This window comes from Chiloscyllium plagiosum, unplaced genomic scaffold (genome assembly GCF_037043375.1).
Source record: "Chiloscyllium plagiosum isolate Xiang-an unplaced genomic scaffold, Cpla_swu_hap1 HiC_scaffold_22, whole genome shotgun sequence".
Lineage (NCBI taxonomy): Eukaryota > Metazoa > Chordata > Chondrichthyes > Orectolobiformes > Hemiscylliidae > Chiloscyllium > Chiloscyllium plagiosum.
The window spans coordinates 40311982-40334655 of NW_028270160.1; the positions used below are offsets into that span (position 1 = coordinate 40311982).

At 39.9% G+C, this 22674-nt stretch overlaps 1 protein-coding gene across 5 annotated transcripts in view; it reads right to left on the minus strand.

Moving 5' to 3' along the window:
* The window catches only part of stk32c (serine/threonine kinase 32C), a 339732-nt gene that overhangs the window by 22822 nt on the left and 294236 nt on the right, over nt 1–22674 (minus strand). For all 5 annotated transcript variants that reach the window (XM_087999200.1, XM_043712561.2, XM_043712560.2 and 2 more), the window contains exons 4-8: nt 21524–21697; nt 19712–19749; nt 19440–19529; nt 15469–15572; nt 15257–15373 (exon numbers count right to left, since the gene is read on the minus strand). In XM_087999200.1, the coding sequence (XP_087855326.1) occupies nt 15257–15373; nt 15469–15572; nt 19440–19529; nt 19712–19749; nt 21524–21697 (523 nt within the window). The remainder of the gene's footprint in view (nt 1–15256; nt 15374–15468; nt 15573–19439; nt 19530–19711; nt 19750–21523; nt 21698–22674) is intronic.

Below are 22674 nucleotides of genomic sequence, written 5' to 3' on the forward strand. Positions count from 1 at the left end.
CTGTGGCAAATTCATATGGGAAGCAGCTTACTGACAGGGCCATACTCACCAACCAAAAGCAGATGGCAAGAGTCAGATAGGGAAGATCAATCGCAGGAGCCCCAAAGGAAAGCTGGCCAGTAAAACCACTAAGAAAGATGCGCACTGCTCAGAAAGAAGGAGAGGGAGAGACTCCAACAAGATGGAGGTGTTCATTAAATGGTCCAATGACTTGTAAACACCAAAGGCTAGAATTGTCAGGGAGCACAAATAATTGATGATCTGTCAGTCGATGTGCTATGTTCAACCTTTCTGCATTTCTTCCATCAGTTTGATGAATGATTGGAACTTTGACTTCCCAATGTGAACAGCCTCTGGTGCATTGTTATGGGCTCCTGATAATGTGGATCCATGCATCTTCAGTAAAATGTCATTGTTGTACATGAATAAGAGCTACAATTCCAATTACCTTGCTGTATAATTGCTTCCCGAAATCCACATTTTCTGCCATTTCCCCTCATCCTACGAATTTTCATAGACAATAGACAATAGACAATAGGTGCAGGAGTAGGCCATTCTGCCCTTCGAGCCTGCACCGCCATTCAATATGATCATGGCTGATCATTCCTAATCATATCCTGTTCCTGCCTTATCTCCATAACCCTTGATTCCACTATCTTTGAGAGCTCTATCCAACTCTTTCTTAAATGAATCCAGAGACTGGGCCTCCACTGCCCTCTGGGGCAGAGCATGGCACACAGCCACCACTCTCTGGGTGAAGAAGTTTCTCCTCATCTCTGTCCTAAATGGTCTAGCCCATATTTTTAAGCTATGTCCTCTGGTTCGGCACTCACCCATCAGCGGAAACATGTTTCCTGCTGCCAGAGTGTCCAATCCTTTCATAATCTTATACGTCTCAATCAGATCCCCTCTCAGTCTTCTAAACTCAAGGGTATACAAGCCCAGTCGCTTCAGTCTTTCAGTGTAAGGTAATCCCGCCATTCCAGGAATTGACCTCGTGAACCTACGCTGCACTCCCTCAATAGCCAGAATGTCTTTCCTCAAATTTGGAGACCAGAACTGCACGCAGTACTCCAGGTGTGGTCTCACCAGGGCCCTGTACAGCTGCAGAAGCACCTCTTTGCTTCTATACTCAATTCCTCTTGTTATGAAGGCCAGCATGCTATTAACCTTCTTCACTACCTGCTGTACCTGCATGCTTGCCTTCATTGACTGGTGAGCTGAAAATGTGTTGCTGGAAAAGCGCAGCAGATCAGGCAGCATCCAAGGAACAGGAGAATCGACAAGTCGGGCATAAGTCCTTCTTCAGGAATGAGGAAAGTGTGTCCAGCAGGCTAAAATAAAAGGTAGGGAGGAGGGACTTGGGGGAGGGGCATTGGAAATGCGATAGGTGGAAGGAGGTCAAGGTGAGGGTGATAGGCCAGAGTGGGGTGGGGGCGGAGAGGTCAGGAAGAAGATTGCAGGTTAGGAAGGCGGTGCTGAGTTCGAGGGATTTGACTGAGTCAAGGTGGGGGGAGGGGAAATAAGGAAACTGGAGAAATCTGAGTTCCTCCAAACCGCCTTCCTAACCTGCAATCTTCTTCCTGACCTCTCCGCCCCTACCCCACTCCGGCCTATCACCCTCACCTTGACCTCCTTCCACCTATCACATTTCCAATGCCCCTCCCCCAAGTCCCTCCTCTCTACCTTTTATCTTAGACTGCTGGACACACTTTCCTCATTCCTGAAGAAAGGCTTATGCCCGAAACGTCGATTCTCCTGTTCCTTGGATGCTGCCTGACCTGCTGCGCTTTTCCAGCAACACATTTTCAGCTCTGATCTCCAGCATCTGCAGTCCTCACTTTTTCCTTCATTGACTGGTGTACAAGAACACCCAGATCTCTCTGTACTGCCCCTTTACCTAAATTGAGGTAATAATCTGCCTTCCTGTTCTTGCCACCAAAGTGGATAACCATACATTTATCCACATTAAACTGCATCTGCCATGCATCTGCCCACTCACCTAACTTGTCCAGGTCATCCTGTAATCTCCTAACATCCTCATCACATTTCACCCTGCCACCCAGCTTTGTATCATCAGCAAATTTGCTCATGTTATTGCTGATACCATCTTCTATATCATTAATATATATTGTAAAAAGCTGCAGTCCCAGCACGGATCCCTGCAGTACCCCACTGGTCACTGCCTGCCATTCCGAAATTGAACCGTTTATCACTACCCTTTGTAGTGACCATCACTATCAGCCAACCAATTTTCAATCCAATCTAGTACTTTGCCCCCAATGCCATGCACCCTAATTTTACTCATTAACCTCCTGTGTGGGACTTTATCAAAAGCTTTCTGAAAGTCCAGGTACACTACATCTACTGGATCTCCCTTGTCCATCTTCAGAGTTACATCCTCAAAAGATTCAAGAAGATTAGTCTCTTCTATTCATCTCTTCTATTCTTCCTTCTCCGTGTTTGTCCTCCCTCTGAGCTCCATGTGTCCTCTTGACCCATTTCTTCTCGCTAACATCAACCTGTTAGCTCATTTTCCCTGTGACTCCACCTACTTAATGCCTTCTGTACCCCAACAAACTTTTCTACAATCTTCATCTACATAAGATCAATCTCTGAATGAATAACTCTTGACCATCGTGCAGCTTAATACACCACTCCTGTGGATCCCATACCATGCTCGAGGCCTCAAACCTCTCGTTTTCTATCTTCCTCTCAATCTGCTACAATCTAATTTCCACCATTTGCTGACACTTCCAACCCCTGTTGCTTCTTTTCATCCATGCTCCCTAATATTTTCTGGCCCCTGATTTTTTTCTAAATTTGTCAAACTTCCCTCTAGTCTGCTTGCCTCTTTCACCTGATGTTCATCCCTAGGTCTGGATGCAGACAGTATCTAAGCATTGTTTCAGGAAATAACAGCAGCTCTCCAAAACAATTAAATGACCAGAGGCAATCAGCAATGGTTGCATCCTCATTGAAAGCCAAACCAGGCTTGCAGGTTGAATTGTGAATTGCTCGGAGTGTGGGGCTGACAAATGATGCAGGAATGCCTTCATTAATAGGTTCAAGTGAGACCAAAATTGAGGGGAAAAATGGGATTGAATTTTTTCACTGCAGATTTTTTATAGTTGCTGTGCAAGAGCTGTCACAACAGAAAAAAAAATCCTCACCTTCCATTTCCTACGGCTACAATAATCTTCTGCCAAATGTTCTGGACACAATATTATTTTGGATTGTGAAAATATCACCTAATTCTGACAGATCTGCATTTAGTTTTGCAGATTACATTCAATTCCAACAGTATCCAATTCAGGTCACATACGTGGAGTTAAAATACTATCTGTTCAGTTTGCTGGCCACAGTTGGGATACGTTTGTTAGGAAGGGTGGATAAGGGTATAGGTTGGGGCTGCCACATAATGTTAAGTGATGACCCACTGTATGCAATTTCATTCAAACCTTTCATTGCCTTATTTTAAATTGAAGTTATAGCTATAGGGCAAAGTCAGATAGAAAGAACTTCAATTATCAGCTGCATAGCAAATAATTTAGTGGACATCCATGTCTCAATTTCTGTTTTCTGTGCACAATCAAAACAACCCCAATGAGTTATCTTCCACCCTTTCTAATGGACTGAAAATCAGGGAAGCGTAGCATATTTCTGACTTCCACAGTAGGATCATTACTTTGGAAAACAGTAATCTTTGTCAAAGATTAATGTCAATTTCATGTCGATTAGCATGCTTAAAAGGGAACTGTGCAAATATGGAAGAAACTGAGAGCTGCTGTGGTAAACAGAGACATGAATGAACAAACAGCCTTTGGCAGGTTGGCTGTACTGCTCCTTCTGCTTGTGTTTATTTCACTTCCTCACCAGTCTGCCTTAATGAGGCCATAATCCCTGGAAGTACAAATACATCCAGTACACAATGCATCAAGGCCATTAACCTAGAGGTTCTGCTGTCTTACATCAGACTCTGTGGCTTTAATTAGACTGGGAAAGCAGGAAATGGAGCAGAGCTTGTTCGTACTGGATCTTCACCAAAGACTGAGTCTGCCGTTTTTATGCTATCATTTCCACTGGGAGATGCCACTCTCGATTACATAAGAACAGAAACATACACAACATATACAAAATATGAACCTTTGACACTGGTGCAAGTTCCATTTAACCACCAATCATTAGAACTCTCATGACCGAATGCATTGCTTCAGAAATTCAAGGGAACTTTGCCAACAGTGCTTTAGCAGTATGCTACACCAATGGGTTAAATTTGTGAGGTTTTGCACATGCGAATAGCTCAAGTGGTAGAATCATGTAGCACAAAAGGTCATTGCATAACACATTGTGTCTTTGAAAGAACTATTGGATTCATTCCACTCTCCTGCGCTTTCCCTAAAGCACAGCAAATTTCACCTTTTCTCCCCCATTGTAAAATTAACAGTGAATTTCAGTATGTGTTTTTTTTCCTTTAGTGCTTTGAGTTCTGACCAAAGGACTTTTTGCCAGCAACCTCGAGTGATCCTGTTGAATAAAAGAGTTATAGAAAAAAAAGCACTACTGCTGAATAGCAGTGGTGTGGAGGCAATGAAAAATATAACAGGCGATAAAATAAAGAGAAAGTATAAGAGTTATAGAAATTCCTTCTGTGTTCATTTTCAGCTTGTAGCTATTGTTTGCTTCTCAATGTAAAAAATGCACATTGTTACCTTCTTTCACATCTAATTGAATTGAATTGAATTGAATTAATTGTAGATACCTTTGCTCAATGGTCAAGACTGCTTTGAGCACTCATACATCAAAACTGTTTACACTCTAAGCATTGGCACTCCAGCAATGTTCCCCAACATAATGACCAGAGCACCCTGTCTATAATTGTTTTAATCACTGATTGATAACTTGCCCTCATAGGAAACACTTTTTTCTTTGACAAGTGCAAGAATGGTACTGTTCGATCTTGTATCATGCTATTAACTGTCAAACACACTTACTTAAAAATAAATTTATAATCTAATGAGTAACAGAAAATTAACATACTCTTAGTGTAGTTACTAATTTATTTTAGAGTAAGAAACATGAATAATTCATAATTCTATGCCAAAATAATTATAATATATCATCGAACAATGATTTTTATACCTAATTCTCAATAGTTTTGGGGTTTACAAAATCGTTATTTCATAGGACAGGATTTGAGATCTGGTGAAAAAAAGGCATATTTTCTCAGTGCTTTTCATCTTGCACTCATCAGGAAAATTTGCAAGGTAACACCTTAAAAGGAAAATATATAGAGACAAAAATAGAAATTTCTGGAAAAACTCAGCAGGTCTGGAAGCATCTAGGGTAAAAAAAAATCAGAGCTAACATTTTGGGTTGAGTGGCCCTTCGTCATTTTGTGTCTTGTATGAAGGAATAGTGCTAACTGGTTAACAAGTGAATTCTGATTGGTAGATGTGCTGCCATGGAGGATGTATTAGGTTAATGAAGATTGACAGTTGATTGTCAAGCTAGGTTTAAATTTTAAACCAGTCAGGTTGACTCTGATTGGTGCAGACATTGCCCTGAGAAATGATTGAGAGAATGGCTTCACTTATTCTGTTGAGATGAAACGGGCACAGAACAGGGCTCTATGCGTTAATATAAGCAATTTTCAGTGCACACAAATGCAGCATACTGTGAGCCAGAGTGATCATTTTAAATTGGTTGTTAGCATTATTCTTCACAGACTCAAATTATATAGCAAATGCTGCCCGATTGTGAAATAACATCTGATGTTGGACACTACGTTGTGAGTTTGTCAAACATGGGCTGGTTGGGAACGGTCATAGAGTCATAGAGACGTACAGCATGGAAACAGACCCTTCGGACAAACCTGTCCACGACGATCAGATATCCCAACCAAATCTAATCCTACCTGCCAGCACCCGGCCCATATCCCTCCAAACCCTTCCTATTCATATACCCATCCAAATGCCTCTTAAATGTTGCAATTGTACCAGCCTCCACCACATCCTCTGGCAGCTCATTCCATACATGTACCACCCTCTGTGTGAAAAAGTTGCCCCTTAGGTCTCTTTTATATCTTTCCCCTCTCACCCTAAACCTACGCCCTCTAGTTCTGGACTCCCCGACCCCAGGGAAAAGACTTTGCCTATTTACCCTATCCATGCCCCTCATAATTTCGTAAACCTCTACAAGGTCACCCCTCAGCCTCCGACGCTCCAGGGAAAACAGCCCAGCCTGTTCAGCCTCTCCCTATAGCTCAAATCCTCCAACCCTGGCAACATCCTTGTGAATCTTTTCTGAACCCTTTCAAGTTTCACAACATCTTTCCGATAGGAAGGAGGTCAATGTACCACCATAAGGAATAGGAACAAGAGTAGGCATTCGGCTCTTCGAGCCTGCTCTGCCATTCAATAGGATCATGGCTGATCTGGCATTCCTCACATCCACATTCCTTTGTTTTCAATGAAACTCTCAATTCCCCTACTGATCAAGAATCTATCCATTTCAGCCTTAAATATACACAAGGAGTCTCTCTCCATAGCTCTCTGTGGCAAGGAGTTCTAAAGACATCCCTCTGAGGGAAGAAATGCCTTCTCACCGCCACCTTTAATTGGTGCTGCTTTATTCTGAGACAATGCCCTCTCATCTTGACTCCCCATCAGTAGAAACATCCTTTTTGCATTTGCCCAGTCAAGATCCTTGCTCAGTATCTTGCATGTTTTGAAAAGCCAAAAGGATAGGCTGTTTAATACAATCTGAAGTTTGTATACCACATTGCTCATTTCTGAAAGTTACAACTACCTTTAGCCACAGACCTGGCATAAACAGTTCCTCTAATTACCCTCACTCACATCCAACTGCTCTCTTGACGCAACTTGACCATTCAACTCCTTTCTGATCCACTTGAGTGACTTCTGACTAAAGCCTATACCAACCCACTGCCTGACTAGCCCCTGACCTGAGCAACTCTCCCAATCTGAGCAGACAACTCTTGACTAGATCCAACTACCAATCACCACCCAAATACTCCTTTGACCCAGTAGAGCAGCCACAAGCTGACCAGCCTCTAGCCCACCTCAACCTGCTTCACCCATCTATCACCCAACACATCTGCCAAATCACCTATTAAGTTAGCCAGCTTATGCACTTATCTTTCCCGTTTATGTACTCCTACTCATCCATTCACAAATACACTAACATTGACACTGGGCAGCTAGTCCCATATAAAGGGGCATGCCTTCAGTGAAGATTCTTTTCACAGGTCTCTGCACTGCAGGATTTCTGAGTTGAGGGAGATTTTTCAGGAAGTTGCATGGCTGGGTTGATTTGAAATGTAAACACATAGGTGCAGGGTTTTCAGATTGTTCAGCATAGAATACAGTAATATGATGTTCACTGAGAGTATTGTACAATTATTTCTGTGAAAGTTTTACATTTTTATGAAAATTAAAGGAACCAGCACCTAAATAAAACCAAGACACCTTATTCTCTACAGAAAATATTTTTGACTTTAAAACACGCAAGATAATTCAGAGCCAAGTGCTATATTCAGAACAAATGTAACTGGAGTATATTTATAAACATATTTTAAGGTTCATGAATACCAATAATAACAATGGATATATTCATCTAGAATCTCAGATTGGTAAAAAGCAATTTATCAGCATAAAATATGTATTGTGCTTCATGCCTGTCTTTGCCCATTTTATATAGGACATTTATTGGGTGGGAGACTTTAAGATTAGATGACACAGGGACCACCAGCCTGCAATAGCAACAGTTTATATAAAGCTCCAATATATGAAGCTGCAAGACCGTTTTTGCAACACTATACATGTTTAATGCTGAGTCATCTACCAAGTAAATAACATGGATACCTACTGTTTTTGTTAATTGTGATAAAGGAATGTCTTTGTTTCACGAATGAAATTCATTAAAGCAATTTTTCAAACTTTCTGGTCACCACCTAACTAGTTGTATTGTAAGTTGTGTTACTGTTCAGAAGTATTTTAAGGTAGCTGGTTATTATACTACAGTCAGTTTTTTATAACACGATACTTCAGTTCTGGTGCAATCTTGTGTTATAAGAAAATCACACAATAGCCGCACCATTTAAACTAATGGAGCGGGGATCTGTTATAGCCAATACTGGTAAGAAAAGTTCACATTCTACAAAGAACGGTCTAAATTCTTCAATCACGTTAAAGCTAATTTGCATTGAGGAAATTAGCATTATAGCTGAACCAACTGTAATATAGAACTCACATGGGAATCCCATGTCTGTGTTCTTTGATAGAAAAGGAGAATTCTAAATGGAGATAAGCCAGCCAGTTTAGGCTTCACTACAAACACTTCACACGTTATCACCAATGCTTACACATATCACCTTTGGACAGAAGTGTACATACTTCTATTTATCAGAGTAACAAAACCAGTAGAGGTTCAGTACACAGGAAACACTGCAACATAGTTGCACCACCTGCACCATACTGATCTGCAGCCAAAATCCTCCTTCAGCACAGCACAGCCAGTAGCTGTAAATATCACAGCAGATTTAGCTTTAGGCTTGTTCCTAGGGACATCAACAACACAAGCCAAACAGTTATCTCCAGATTATAAGCAAGTAATTGATGTTGTGGTGGTGTGACAGTGTCATACCTACATGAATGATTGTAATCTCTGAAATGTGCACTCATTTCAGATCACCACCATGGCATGATACTAGTCAGACAGTTGGCAGAATGTCTTTAATTTACAACCATTTATTAGTCCAGAAAAAATTCTGAACTGATGAGGCCTCGGTTTCAGCCTGCAGATGTGTTCCATAAGGGGAAGCCACTGCAAGGCTCGAGACAACCTTGTCAACAGGATTCCTGAATCTCCAGCAGTTAACTAAAAGGCTCCTTTGCTTAGGTCCCTGTTCACAGAGAGCCTGCGCTGACAGCCTTTCAGGAAGGTCTCATGGCAGTGGGCCAGTTGGAAGGTTAGGATCAATGGTGGCCTGGGCATTGGGTCGGCAGGTAGTGGTGGGGGAGGATGGTGAGACTGAGGTTATGATGGTGGTAGAAGGGAAGAGGTAGTGGTTGGGATTGGGGCCAGGCAGGTGTTGGATGAGAGTCTTAGAGCGGTCAGAGTTTGTAGACCGTGGTTGAGGGCTGTCTGATAGTGTCTGGGAGAGAGTGTTAGTATGGGAGAGCGTGGTTAGTGCTGGGTGGGAGAGTTAGTGGGAGAAATTGGTAGTTTCAAGAAAGAGAAGTATCTAATAGCATTCAGGGAGAGCTGATAGTAGTTAACAGTGGTTGGGAAGTCTTGGAGGGACAGATCATGCCTAAAAGAGTGGTAGAGGCAGGAACCCTCATGATATTTAAGAACTATTTGGCCAAGCACTTAAATGCTGCAGCATTAATTCATTTTTTTGATTATCGTAGATCAAGGCATATAAGTTGACATTTAAAGTTTCAAGAAAGTCACTCCAAAAATGGATTCAATGTAATCACTGTGTGTAAAATATGAACAGCGTTCTTCTTACCAAAGGACCCTTATAAGTTCATCTTTCACCATGCATGGGCTGTATTCTGTGGGCATGTCTTGGCAATTTGGCCCATATTTCTGATATTTGATCCCACATGCTGACTTACAAGGTAAGTAAAACATCCTCTAATAAGTGTATAGCATTCATTACGGGAAAAGGACATTTGATTTATATGTCCAGCATAGGACTAAACATCAATTTTGGGGCTGAAAAAGATTGGGTAATGCTGTGCGCCGGCTCAACTTGCCAACCATGATCGATGGAACCATTTTTTTTCACCTGACCACTACTGTTTTGTGAACAGTGTACATGGCTCCTACATCTCCATTGTTCTCAGCATCACTGATGTGTCACAGCGTCTGTGGCTCAGACATCAGCTCATAAACCTAGAGACAAAGTTCCTTGAGTAACCAACACTCACTGCAGATGTGGTCACTGTGAATCACATTCCTTGCCCACCATCTCTACTCAGTCTAATTCAATTGGATGAAATATTTTAAACGTTTTCTTGACTGTATGCTTCAGTTTCAAGATCATTTTCTGATTTCAACGATGAGGCCAATCAAAAGAGAGATGGAAGAAATACTGACCAATCATTGACCTGTTTCCTGAGATATGTCACTCCTGCTCTGACAGGTAGAAACAGGTTGATGGGGCTCTTTGCTGCAGGTTTTTGTCTGTCAGCATCACTGCCTTTTTAATGTGGTTTCATTCTTCTCTGAAAAGGTCTCTCTGCCTATCCCCAGATTCACTCGCCCATCTACTGGACCCCTCATCTGTCTGCTGCCCTAACCACCTTATCATATTCGACTGCCACCCAACCCACTTACTTTGGTCTGACTATCTCCTCTATCCGTTCTTCAATGGTCATCCATTCATTAATATTTAAATGGACATTTAAAAGCATGCTATGGCAGCTAGTGCCATAAAAAGGTTTTGTGTATTGTCTTCCCCTTGAGGGTCCAGTACTATCATGAAGCTCTTTGATGGATGCTGCAATTTTTGAGACATCAGGTTTAGGAGACTTGCAAGAAATGTGGGGTAGCACTGGAGCAGTAATGGGGCAGATGAAAATTTGAGCTGACTGGCAAACTAACAATGGTCATCACTTGGCAGAGGATCTGAGCCAATGTTCTGGATTGAAATGCTCTTTCATTATGCTTGGCCAGATGAGTACTTCTCCAATAGTTCTCAAGAAGCTTGACACTATCCAAAGCAGTCTGCTTGATTGGGTTCCCATCAATTCCTTCAGCAATCACTCCCATTCACCACTGAAACACCGTGAAGTATTGTGTACCATCTGTAAAATGCACTACAGTAACTCACCAAATTTTCTTTGACAGTCCCTTTCAAACACACAACCTTTGTTATATAGAAGGACAATGGCAACAAATACATGAGAACACCACCGGCTTAAAATGACCCTCCAAGCCACACACCATCCTGACTTGGATTGGTATCTCTGTTCCTTGGGTATCAGTCTGTCAAAATGCTAGAACTCCCTTCTGAACAGCACTGTGGTTCAAGAAAGCAGCTCACTACCACCTTTTTGAAGACATTCAAGGAGGTAATAACTACTGATTGAGTGCACAACTTCCAGATTCTTAGAACAAATAATGAAAACCCCCGTGACAATAATTCTCTTTGGCTTGTAGATGTTGTATGACCTGCTAAGAATTGCCAGTAGTTTTATGGAAGAAATTTGATAATGAACATTTTAATGTGCTCACTACTAAAATGGCACAGCACAATTTTAAAAATTGCAACTTCCAACTGTGCCAGTGTTTCACTCGTTCAGAAAAATGGGTTCTAAATGTCATTGATTTCAGACATCCAGATTTAATTACATTGATGAATTGAACCATGCTAAGAATTGCTGGATGAAAGATTCAAGAGTTGAATAATTTGTGAAAAAGTGGATGACATTATCAGCATCACTAGCTTCAAAGGAAACTGCTTGTGTTTGGTAATGAGATGGGAACTCAGAAGCAAGCAACTGTAATCTCCTGATGTCCTTGTTTTATTGTTACTGTCCTTCAAATAAGACCTGAAGATGTTCAGTCATGGATTAGGTTAGATCCTTCATTATAATCAAACTTCTTTACATGCACCACTATGATTCCCTTATGACCTTGTACGATACTTAAGGAGAAAATGTATGATTCATTGACCTCATTTGATTTTATTAAAAGATTATGTGGTAATATAGCAAGGATGAGGTTTATATCCTGATAGCTCTGCTGATCTGACAGTTCACCTGTGACAAAGTTGTTGCTGAATTATGAATAATCAGTGTCACAAATTAGATTTAAGACTGCACGGCCCCTCTTAGTCACATGCTCCATTTATATAATCAAAACATATTTATTTTAAATACAAATTTATTAATATATATAAAGTGAAATGATTTATATTGAAACCTGTAAATGTGCTATTCCAATTGAGTGGCATTTTCACATGTGGCACAATGCCTTTCATGTAACCTACTTTAACATTCTTTCTCAGTTCTTTCTCTGACTTTGAAATTGAACATAATTGAGCATTGAAAGGGTGAAGCTGCGCTTGCCCATGGCTGAAAGTGGCAAGATGGGCATTATGGTATTTTTTTAACTGACAAAAACAATCAAAGGAAATGTTAGCTATCATTGCTATTGATACAGCTCAAATAATGGCCTTCACAGCTAGACAACAAAATCCTCTGAGTCTTACGATGATAGGACTAGAATGCAAACAGTAAGCCTCTGATAATGCAGCTCAAATGAAAACCATCTGATTTGAGATTTCCAATTTCTGTCTGAATTAGAAAGCATGACCTACCTCAGATGAGACTTTTTAAATAATTATAATTATATATAAGAGTAGGCACATATTTGTACAAGGATAGCAGTTTAAATTCATTAGACTTTGGGGAATTAAATTTTTGAAGGCAATCAGCATTGGATGCAGCGACTAGCTTTGACAAGCACCCCTGAAGAATTTTTTTCTCATCAGCAAAAAGATTAGAACCACAAAAAGGTATAAACAAGATAATCTCTGAGGAGTATCAAGAGACAAATAACATAGCAAAGGGGCAGAAACAATTTTGAAACAGGGTCACTGACCTCAAGAGAATAAATAACTGTTGCTTCACAAATTGGATAAGGGGGAAGATGTTCCTGAAATTGTTAGCTTTGTCATAGAATCGGAAAATTAGGTTTAACTATGTATAAATTTATATTATACTACAAATATTTAACAATTGGTAGAAATTAATATCCTTTTCAATCTTCTGTGCTAAGGTCAGGAATAGATATGAATTGCTTGACCAAATTTGAACAGTCATTAGTAATAAGCTAGTACATGAAGTGGCTGGAAAATGTCTTGGAGAGGACTTAACAATCGGTATTGGAATGTGGTCAATAATCCTAAGAGTCCAATGACAGGTGATAGGGGGTCTGACAAATATCATGAGATGGTGGAGCATGAGGTTGTCCAACATTGATCGTGTATTCACAGGATTGGATGTGTAGGTCAGAGAGGATGTGGCAAGCATCTATGTCAATGTTGCATGTAACCATTGTAATGTGATAGATATAAATATCCTGCCCTTGGTTGGGAAATGGAGATTGTCACTGGCCTCCGATCCCAACTATAGTTAAGAGGGTAACTGGGCCCCATGTGAAAGCCAGATTCAGAGCACTCTCTGGCCTCTCCCTCACGTGTGCTAAAGGAGCTCTGAATAAAGATCGATTTGTGCTACTGGATATGGGACTCAGACACTTCTTTAAAATCCCTTTCCCTTTAACTGTATTAAATCATGTAAACCAAGGTTGGAGTTATGTTCCTCTCCTTGGCAAGTCCAAGCATTACAAAATAGCCTCCTCAGTGGTTCTTATATTTTTTAGATTTGGTTCATTCCAAAGTTAATTGACTCTGAAACTGTAATGTCTTCTGGATAATATATCCAGAATCAAATTTCAATGACAGATCAGCATTGTGGTTGGCAGTTTACATTTGAGCATTTTTAACTTGAAGATTAGGCTGGCTATCTGGATTATGGGTAGACTCTGTTTCAAATATTAACAGAATTTGTGAGAATTCTCCATGACAATGGCCCTGATTTGGAGTGTTTCTTCCAGCTAATTTATATTATATATTTGGTGGCACCCTCCAAAATTGTACAGAAGAACTTAAGAACTAGGAGCTGGAGTAGGTCATCCAGCATGTCGAGCCTGTACTGCCATTTGGTAAGATCATGGTTGATCTTTTTTGTGGATTCAGCTCTACTTACCCAGCCACTCACCATAAATTTTACTGTTCAAAAATCTATCTATTGTTTTCTTAAACATTCAACAAGATAGCCTCAACTGCTTCTTTGGGCATGGAATTTCACAGATTCACAATCATTTGGATGAAGAAATTCTTCCTCAACTCAGTTCTAAATCTGCTCCCCCTTATTTTGAGGCTATGTCCCCTAGTTCTACTTTCGTCCAACAGTGGAAATTGCCTCCCTGTATCTACCTTATCGTCTCCTTTCATAATTTTATGCTTCTACAAGATCCCCCTCATTCTTCTAAATTCCAATGAGTATAGTCCCAGACTATACTCAATCTCTCCTCATAAACCAAGCCTCCCTACTCTGGAATCAACCTCGTGAACCTCCTCTGCACCCTTTCCAGCACCAGCAAATCCTTTCTCAACTAAGGAGACCAAAACTGTACACAGTACTCCAGGTGCAACCTCATCAGGAGCCTATACAGCTGCAGCATAATCTCCCTTTTTCAAAGTTCTGGCAATGAAGGACAACATTCCATTTGCCTTCTTAATTACTGCTGCACTTGCAAACTATACTTTTTGTGATTATGTACAAGGACACCCAGGTCCCTCTGCACAGCAGCATGCTGTAATTTTTCACCGTTTAAATAATTGTCCATTTTGCTGATATTCCTAAGAAAATGGTCATCCAATAAAATGGACAAGGATTAAAAATTGAGAGTAAGACATATTCCAAAATCAAATCTGTGCTTGTGAAAGGAAGACTTCACAGTGGATTCAAAAATTTGTTAAAGGATGAATGTGATTATGTGATTTGTACTTTTTTACTTTATTCTTATTCATTACAGAGTCCGATCATATCCACAGGAGGCTCAGAATGGTGACATTATTCTTTCTCTGTTGATTAAACTAAATCTACATGATTTATAATTATAAGCCACAACTTTAAAAATAGATAAGGAATAATTAGAATGTTGAAATGCAGTTTTCACAGTTGGGAAAGAATGACCCATTTTTCAACTTCTAACATTCAGAAGATACAGCTGGGATCAGACTAATTCTCTAGCTAATTAAAACATTGATTAACTTCCTACAAATAAATTAACATTCTCAACTTCAAAGAGAAATCTAAGTCAACCCAAAGTCCATTTTCTAATAATGCACAGATTTGCAATGTCCTTAAAGTAATATTGAGCACTATCAGCATAGTTTCCCATCTTTTATCCCTCTTGAGTTTGCGTAGCATTCCCTCAAATATTTTGTAAACATCTCAATTAATGTCTTGTACAGATTGCTTCATTATTTAATGACTTCTTGCATAAAACCAAGAACACTATTTTATTAGTGACCTTTTCCATCTGTGATCAAACAGTTTACAATTTCTCCAGAGATGTCGGTGTGTAACAACAGTGTTTTTTGGCAGTGAGTTTATGGAACTTGGATTAAACAATCAGATCTTACCTTTCTTAGCAATGTAACAACTTCTTTTGTCCAAGTAGAGGAGTATTGTACACTCACTGTACTGAATAGCTGAATCAGGGATTCAACTGTGACACTAGAATGGATGTCATATGGCCTCTGGCAAAAAGAAACAAAACCATTATCATCAAACTGGAGCACAGGTATAAGCAGTGGAAAATAACTAAAAGTTGATAAATTTCCAAAGACTGTACCCATCCTCGAAGAAGTTCATACGCAGTGACTCCTAGTGACCACCAATCTACTTCAAACGAGTATCCAGTGCCACCATTGACAAAGGAATGAAAAATCTCAGGAGCTGCCAACAACAAAGAACTGAATTAAGCAACAGAATCACTTTACCATGTAACCCAGTCTTCCAATCAAATAGTAAGCATTGCTGCATGCAAGGAAGAAAACACATGCATAAAGAAATGCAGTAAAGACTTTTAAGTGACTGTAATTTTGCAGAATACACCGGCCATAATTGTAATCTTCACAATGCCACTTGTTTAAAAAAAAAGATTCTCTACTTAATTCTAACTGGAAGAAACATTTTCTTTTGCTTTTAACAATTCCATTGATTAGTACACTATTTATAGCTTGTAACAATTTTGTGCACTGTAGGATACGTGCAAGTCTAAAGTAGATTCCTATGCAAACAATGACCCTAATATTTTAATAGCCAGGAGTTTGTTGGTACAGCATAGACTGGAGTAGCATTTCCGAAGCACGCAGAATCCACAACACTGCATGGGAATTGCCTGGGAAATTAAATTTTTCAATGGGCAATTCACGAAGAGGAACCCTTCAAAGTGCATTAAAATGAGAGATTTTGATGTATTCTACCTCACTTAAGCCTAATAGTTACCCAGGAAAAATTAGAGGAATAAATTCTAACAATCTCTAATTTCTTGGTCATGATTAAACTGAAGTTCCATCTCACCACTGACATCCTCATGAACCCACACGCTGAATCCCATTGTACCACACCCAACACCCCCCATATACCCACCCTGGCTGACCTGACCCTGCCAGACCCAATAATCTCCCGTACCATGACCAGTACCCACCCAGCCTGACTCTGCAACACTCAATCCACATCCCTGCACCACCCAGCCCAACTTTACTGAGCTTGAAATCACGCTGTACAACATTAGTAAAAAATCATTCATTAGCACATTCTGCAGTCCTTTATCTGAACAAAAACACCAACTCATTTAAAATGGAAAGGAGATTTAGAAGGTGTGTCTTGCTCTTACATTGATAAAACCTTGAGCACAGAACTCATTTAACCAAACAAAATTGATGAATTGAATCAGTAAAACAAGTCAAATTTGGCTTTGATCTATACATCAGGATTCAAACCTTCCATGTAGAATTTGGTAAGGTATTGGCTCAGAACTTACAACACAGTTACTTACAACTATTATCAAACCATGTATTTGCTTATTGACCATTTGCAGTGGCACAAAGAACACCCACCCGAGGGTTTGTAAGTCCAAAAAAAAACATGAACTACAATTTGTGCACAGATTTTATGATACTGTCTTTGCTTAAAAGTAAAATTCATCGATTTTTCATTAAAAGTTCAACAATGCATGATAATGTTTCGCAATTGTGAGGCACAAGTAACCTGCATCCATTGTGAGCAATCATGTAAACTTTGTGCCAATTAACAGCTCTTCAGTTTGAAACATTCATTCTATTCTTTGTCCACAGATGCTGCCTCATCTGTTGAGTAAAATCTGCATTTTATATTTTTATGTCACTTTTCAGAATTTGAAGTGCTTTGCTTTTGTATCTGTGCAAATAGTCAAGTGTTGTACAGCATTAAGTTAAAAATCACACAACACTGGGTTATAGTCCAACAGGTACCTCCAAAACATTGTACAACATATTAGGCTATTGGATTAACACAGTATGGAATGATTGTTTCAGTGACTTTTATTGCAGTACTTTGACCAAAAGGTGTTTGTACCGGGGAGGTGATAATTTGGGAAAGTTTTGAACGGCAGAGATCCATGGTTTCTGTCATGGAAACCAATGTCAATACACGCAATGACAGCCCTCATAAGGAATCCAAATGTATTGGCTTCCTCAGCCCTCTCTCATCCTTTCCTCCATTTCCTCCTCTAAGGTCATCACCAAATTCCCAAAGGCAAGGATTGCACCTTCGCGTTAGTACAGTGTGAAGGATTGCATCTTCACGTTAGTTACACTGTGAAGGATGCATCTTCACGTTAGTACAGTGTGAAGGATGCACCTTCACGTTAGTACAGTGTGAAGGATGCACCTTCACGTTAGTACAGTGTGAAGGATGCACCTTCACATTAGTACACTGTGAAGGATGCACCTTCACGTTAGTACACTGTGAAGGATGCATCTTCACGTTAGTACAGTGTGAAGGATGCACCTTCACGTTAGTACACTGTGAAGGATGCACCTTCACGTTAGTACACTGTGAAGGATGCACCTTCACGTTAGTACACTGTGAAGGATGCACCTTCACGTTAGTACACTGTGAAGGATGCACCTTCACGTTAGTACACTGTGAAGGATGCACCTTCACGTTAGTACAGTGTGAAGGATGCACCTTCACATTAGTACACTGTGAAGGATGCACCTTCACGTTAGTACAGTGTGAAGGATGCACCTTCACGTTAGTACAGTGTGAAGGATTGCATCTTCACGTTAGTACACTGTGAAGGATGCATCTTCACATTAGTACACTGAAGGATGCACCTTCACGTTAGTACAGTGTGAAGGATTGCATCTTCACGTTAGTTACACTGTGAAGGATGCACCTTCACGTTAGTACAGTGTGAAGGATGCACCTTCACGTTAGTACAGTGTGAAGGATGCACCTTCACGTTAGTACAGTGTGAAGGATTGCATCTTCACGTTAGTACACTGTGAAGGATGCATCTTCACATTAGTACACTGAAGGATGCACCTTCACGTTAGTACAGTGTGAAGGATTGCATCTTCACGTTAGTACAGTGTGAAGGATTGCATCTTCACGTTAGTACAGTGTGAAGGATGCAGCAGCCCACCATAATTCAGGAGGCACAAGCTGGACAGTGCTAGAGGGTACACTCCTTCACATTCAAAACTCACACAAAGGACTTTGCAGAACTTCTACAACAGTGTTTCCAATTCTGCAACAGCAAGTAAAGAGTCAAAGTCACATTGCAAGCTGAAAATGACTCCTTCTCTCGTACTGCCGGGAGCTTTCTTATGGTGTTGAACACACAAAAATGTGTACACGTATAAGAGAGAACATGCACAGGAGGGGTGAAGTTGCTAATGCCAGGCCAGGTATTAGATCAACATTAGACATTGACCAATGCTACAAACTGCTCACTTTGTATCTTTCTGGTGGACACACAGGACAGCAGCGTTATCACCCTGGACAGCATGAAGTTGGATGCAAGCCTTGCTGGGTGTGGGCAGGAGCAGACCACTGCCAATTGTCTTTTTAACTTAACTGTCTCTCACAGGACCAAAGCTACTGGTAGTACAGATCCAAGGTTTGCAGCCGCTCCAGAGTTTTAAATTCTAATTTGCCGGGAATGGATACTAGCTGGATCTCAGTAGGGAGTGAATGTAGAGTGAAGCTTGGCAGAGAGCTATCAGCAGTTAGAGCCAGATGGAGAGAGGATACAGGCTGAGGTCCAATGGAGACCGGGGGAGAGCAGGTACAAGGTGGGGCCTGGTGCAGATTGAGTGCCAGGTAGAGTTTGAAAGAACAGGGTGATCTTGGTAAAGTGTGAAAACAGTCTAGAATTCATTGCCTGTAAGAATGATGTGAGCTAGTTCCATCGTAACTTTCAAAAAGATTATGGAATAAATAATTTGTGAAGTAAACATTTACAGAGCTATTGACAACCAAAAGGAGGCTAAAACTTGTTGGTAACTCTTTTAAGAAGAGTTGGCACAGACATGATGGTCCCAATGCTCTCTTCCTTTGCTTTATTATTCTATGATGTTGCCACCACGAGAATGAAGTGCAAAGTGGAGATTTCACTGAAAGAAGCAGCTTCTTTCCAGATCACTTTATTGTCTATCAATGGAATCTGTTCATTTCTTTAACATCTCTCTAAAGGATTGATATGTAGTACAGATTTTGAATGGAAAAGGGAAAATACATTCAAAAATCATAGATTTACATAATGTTCCTTACCCATGTACGGCTTTGTTCCAGCGAGAGCGGTTGCTCTTTCTCCATCTTTAATAATCGTTGCTATGTTGAAGTCTGTCAGGTGTGCATGTCCTGAAAGAATGAGCTTGTTTAATTACAGAGGCACCAGACAATGGAACCACCAGAAAACAAATCAACACTCATACTTTGCATAATATTCACCGAAAACTAAGAAACACAAATAAATTCATCCATTATGTATGCCATTAGTAAGGAAACTGCATATGTCACCGGCTGCAAGTGCAAATTCTAACCTTGCTCATCAAGAAGAATGTTGTCAGGCTTGACGTCCCTGGAAAAGAAGTAGATAAATCCACAATTGAAGAATATATTTTAGTATGGGTACCATTGTATACATTTCCTTATTATTAATCATCTTTAGATCAGTTTTCCATTTCCTCAGAAACAAATCTATAAGTCTCAAATCATTTATCCATTTGTTATTTAATGATGGCTTTTAAGTTATGCATTACCATTAATCAATATAGCATTGTTATGGAAGCATACACTGCCACTGGGTCACCCTTCTCAGGTCAGAAATATACTTAATGCAATGTTTGTTATTGTTGTGTTGACCTATAATATTCCCAACCATACTTGGTTTGGTATATCATGTGTTGCTGGAAAAGCGCAGCAGGTCAGGCAGCATCCAAGGAGCAGGAGAATCGACGTTTCTGGCATGAGCCCTTCTTCAGGCTCATGCCCGAAATGTCGATTCTCCTGCTCCTTGGATGCTGCCTGACCTGCTGCGCTTTTCCAGCAACACATTTTCAACTCTGATCTCCAGCATCTGCAGTCCTCACTTTCTCCTTGGTATATCATGTGTCAAGAGCTTCTTTCTAGTAGGGAGTCCTACCATCATGGGGAGTTGGCAGGGCAGATCAATGTTCTGTACAAGATCCATGGGTTTGCCAGGACAACTGAAGAAGAAATTATACCAATATTACAGTCACAGTCAATATCTGAGGCAATAAGTATGTAGTTACCTCACAGAAAAATCATATCTTGAAATCATGTCCTGCTTTTCTCATGAATAATGTCACATTCGCTTGCAAGAATGCAAGGAACAACAAAAACATTCATCTTGAATAAAATTGTCAACCCCAGAAAATGTCAAGACTATCCATCTACAGTCTACTGTCAACATTTGATATTTCAAATTTGTGATATAAGCTGTAAAAAAAAATGAATTGATTGACTTGTAGTCATTGGAGTTTGGAAGGATGTGAGGCAACATTATTGAGACATGCAAAATGTTTCGAGGGTATGACTGGGCAGATGCAGAGAGGTTGTTTTGCTTTGTGGGAGAGTCTAAGGCCAAAGAGCATAATCTCAAAGTGAGAGGTAGCCCATTTAAGAGAGGAATGCAGAGAATATTTTGCTCACAGGGTAGTGAATCTGAGTAATTCTTTACTATAGATGGCTGAAGAGGTTGAGTTGTTAAGTACATTCAAGACTGAGATAACCAGGTGTTTCATCAGTAAGGGAATCCAGGGTAAAGGCGAAAAAGGCAAGAAATGAAGTTGAGGGTGATCAATGGGACAAGTAGTCTACTAGTGTTCCATGATCTTATTTGCAATTTGCATTTGCAATTTGTCTTTAGTGGGCTCTGATTATTTTACTAAATGTATTTAATTATCTATGATTTCCTGACATGTAGTGAAATAAAAGTCTATAAATACTAAAAATACTGTACAATTGAAGTCATTACATATTCTATAAATATATTAGGAAGAGATACCTGTTTTACAGAAAACGTATCCACTAAAGGTCATATAGATACATAATTCTAAAAAGAAATCTGCTAAAAGCAAGCAAGTGGGAAGCTGTATGAACAGAGATTTATACTGCTGAGGCAGATCTAGGTCAAAGCTATGTACAGAAACCCTGTTTTAAAAATATTCAGCAAGCAGAGAAGTCTAATAAATATAATTACAATTTCACTGTCAATTGTTATTTCAATACCTGAAACAGCTGATACTGTAATATAAAAGGACTCAAGTTTGTTTTAGGCACTGAGTAGAATGGCACATAAACCGAAATAATGCAGTTTTATCAGCATTTACCTGTGAATAATATGTTGACTCTGTAAATAGTCTAAGGCCAAGGCCATTTCACAGATATAAAGTTTCATTGCATCCTCCGTAAACTGGACATTTTGCTGAAGGTGATAGCGAAGATCTCCACCTAAGAGTAGGTCAACCACCATGAACATATCTTCTTCATCCTGGAAGGAGTACCTAAACAGGCAGGTTAAAAAAAAGGAGTATAACTTTCAACAAAGAAACTATTCCTCAATATACTTCTTTTGCACTGCGTGTAATTTCCGTAAAACATCAATGTATTTCTGCTTGGGATCAGTTTTATATATTTTTACAGCAATTACACATCCCTTTGAAATGAAACTGTTTTTGTATTTGATAGAGATTTAAATGAAGACATTAATATCAATTCAACAACATGCAAAATTGTCCAGATGTGCTGTGTTTATAAAGACTTGGATAAATTTGATCCAGCCAATTATAAGCACATCAGTTTACTCTTGATCAAAAGAAAATTCATGGAATATATCATCGATGGTGGCATCAAGTGGAACTTTCTCCCCGGGCCAATGTTTTTGAGAGCTCATTACAGCTTTGATCCAAACATGGACCAGACAGATGAATTTCAGAAGTGAATTGAGAGTTACTAACTGCCATTGACGTGAAAGCATTATACGACTGAGTATAATGGCATCAAAGGGCCTTAGCAAAACTGAAGTCAATGAAACTCTGGGGGAATCTTCCCCGATTGGATTCACACTTGATGTAAGAAAGATAGTTGCTAGCTAATAATTTCAGCCCCCAAAGATTACTGCAGGAATTCCTCAGAGCTGTGCTCTAGGCCCAATCATCTTTAGCTGTTATATTAATGATTTTCTGTGCAACATCATATCAGTTGTGGGGATATTCACTGATGATTGTGCCGTGCTGAGTAACATCCAGAAATTTTCACATACTGAAGCAGAAACATTCAAACTTGGACTGATTAGTGGTGAATCCTGGCTTGAAAGTTTTCACTGTTGTTTTATTGTTGTTGTGTCAAAATTCTGGAAATCCCTCCTTAACAGACTGTGGGTGCGTCTGGACAATATGGATTTATAGGGTTCAAACAGGCAACTCATTGCTATCTACTCAAGCACAGCTAGAAATGGATAACAAATACTGGTCTTTGTCAG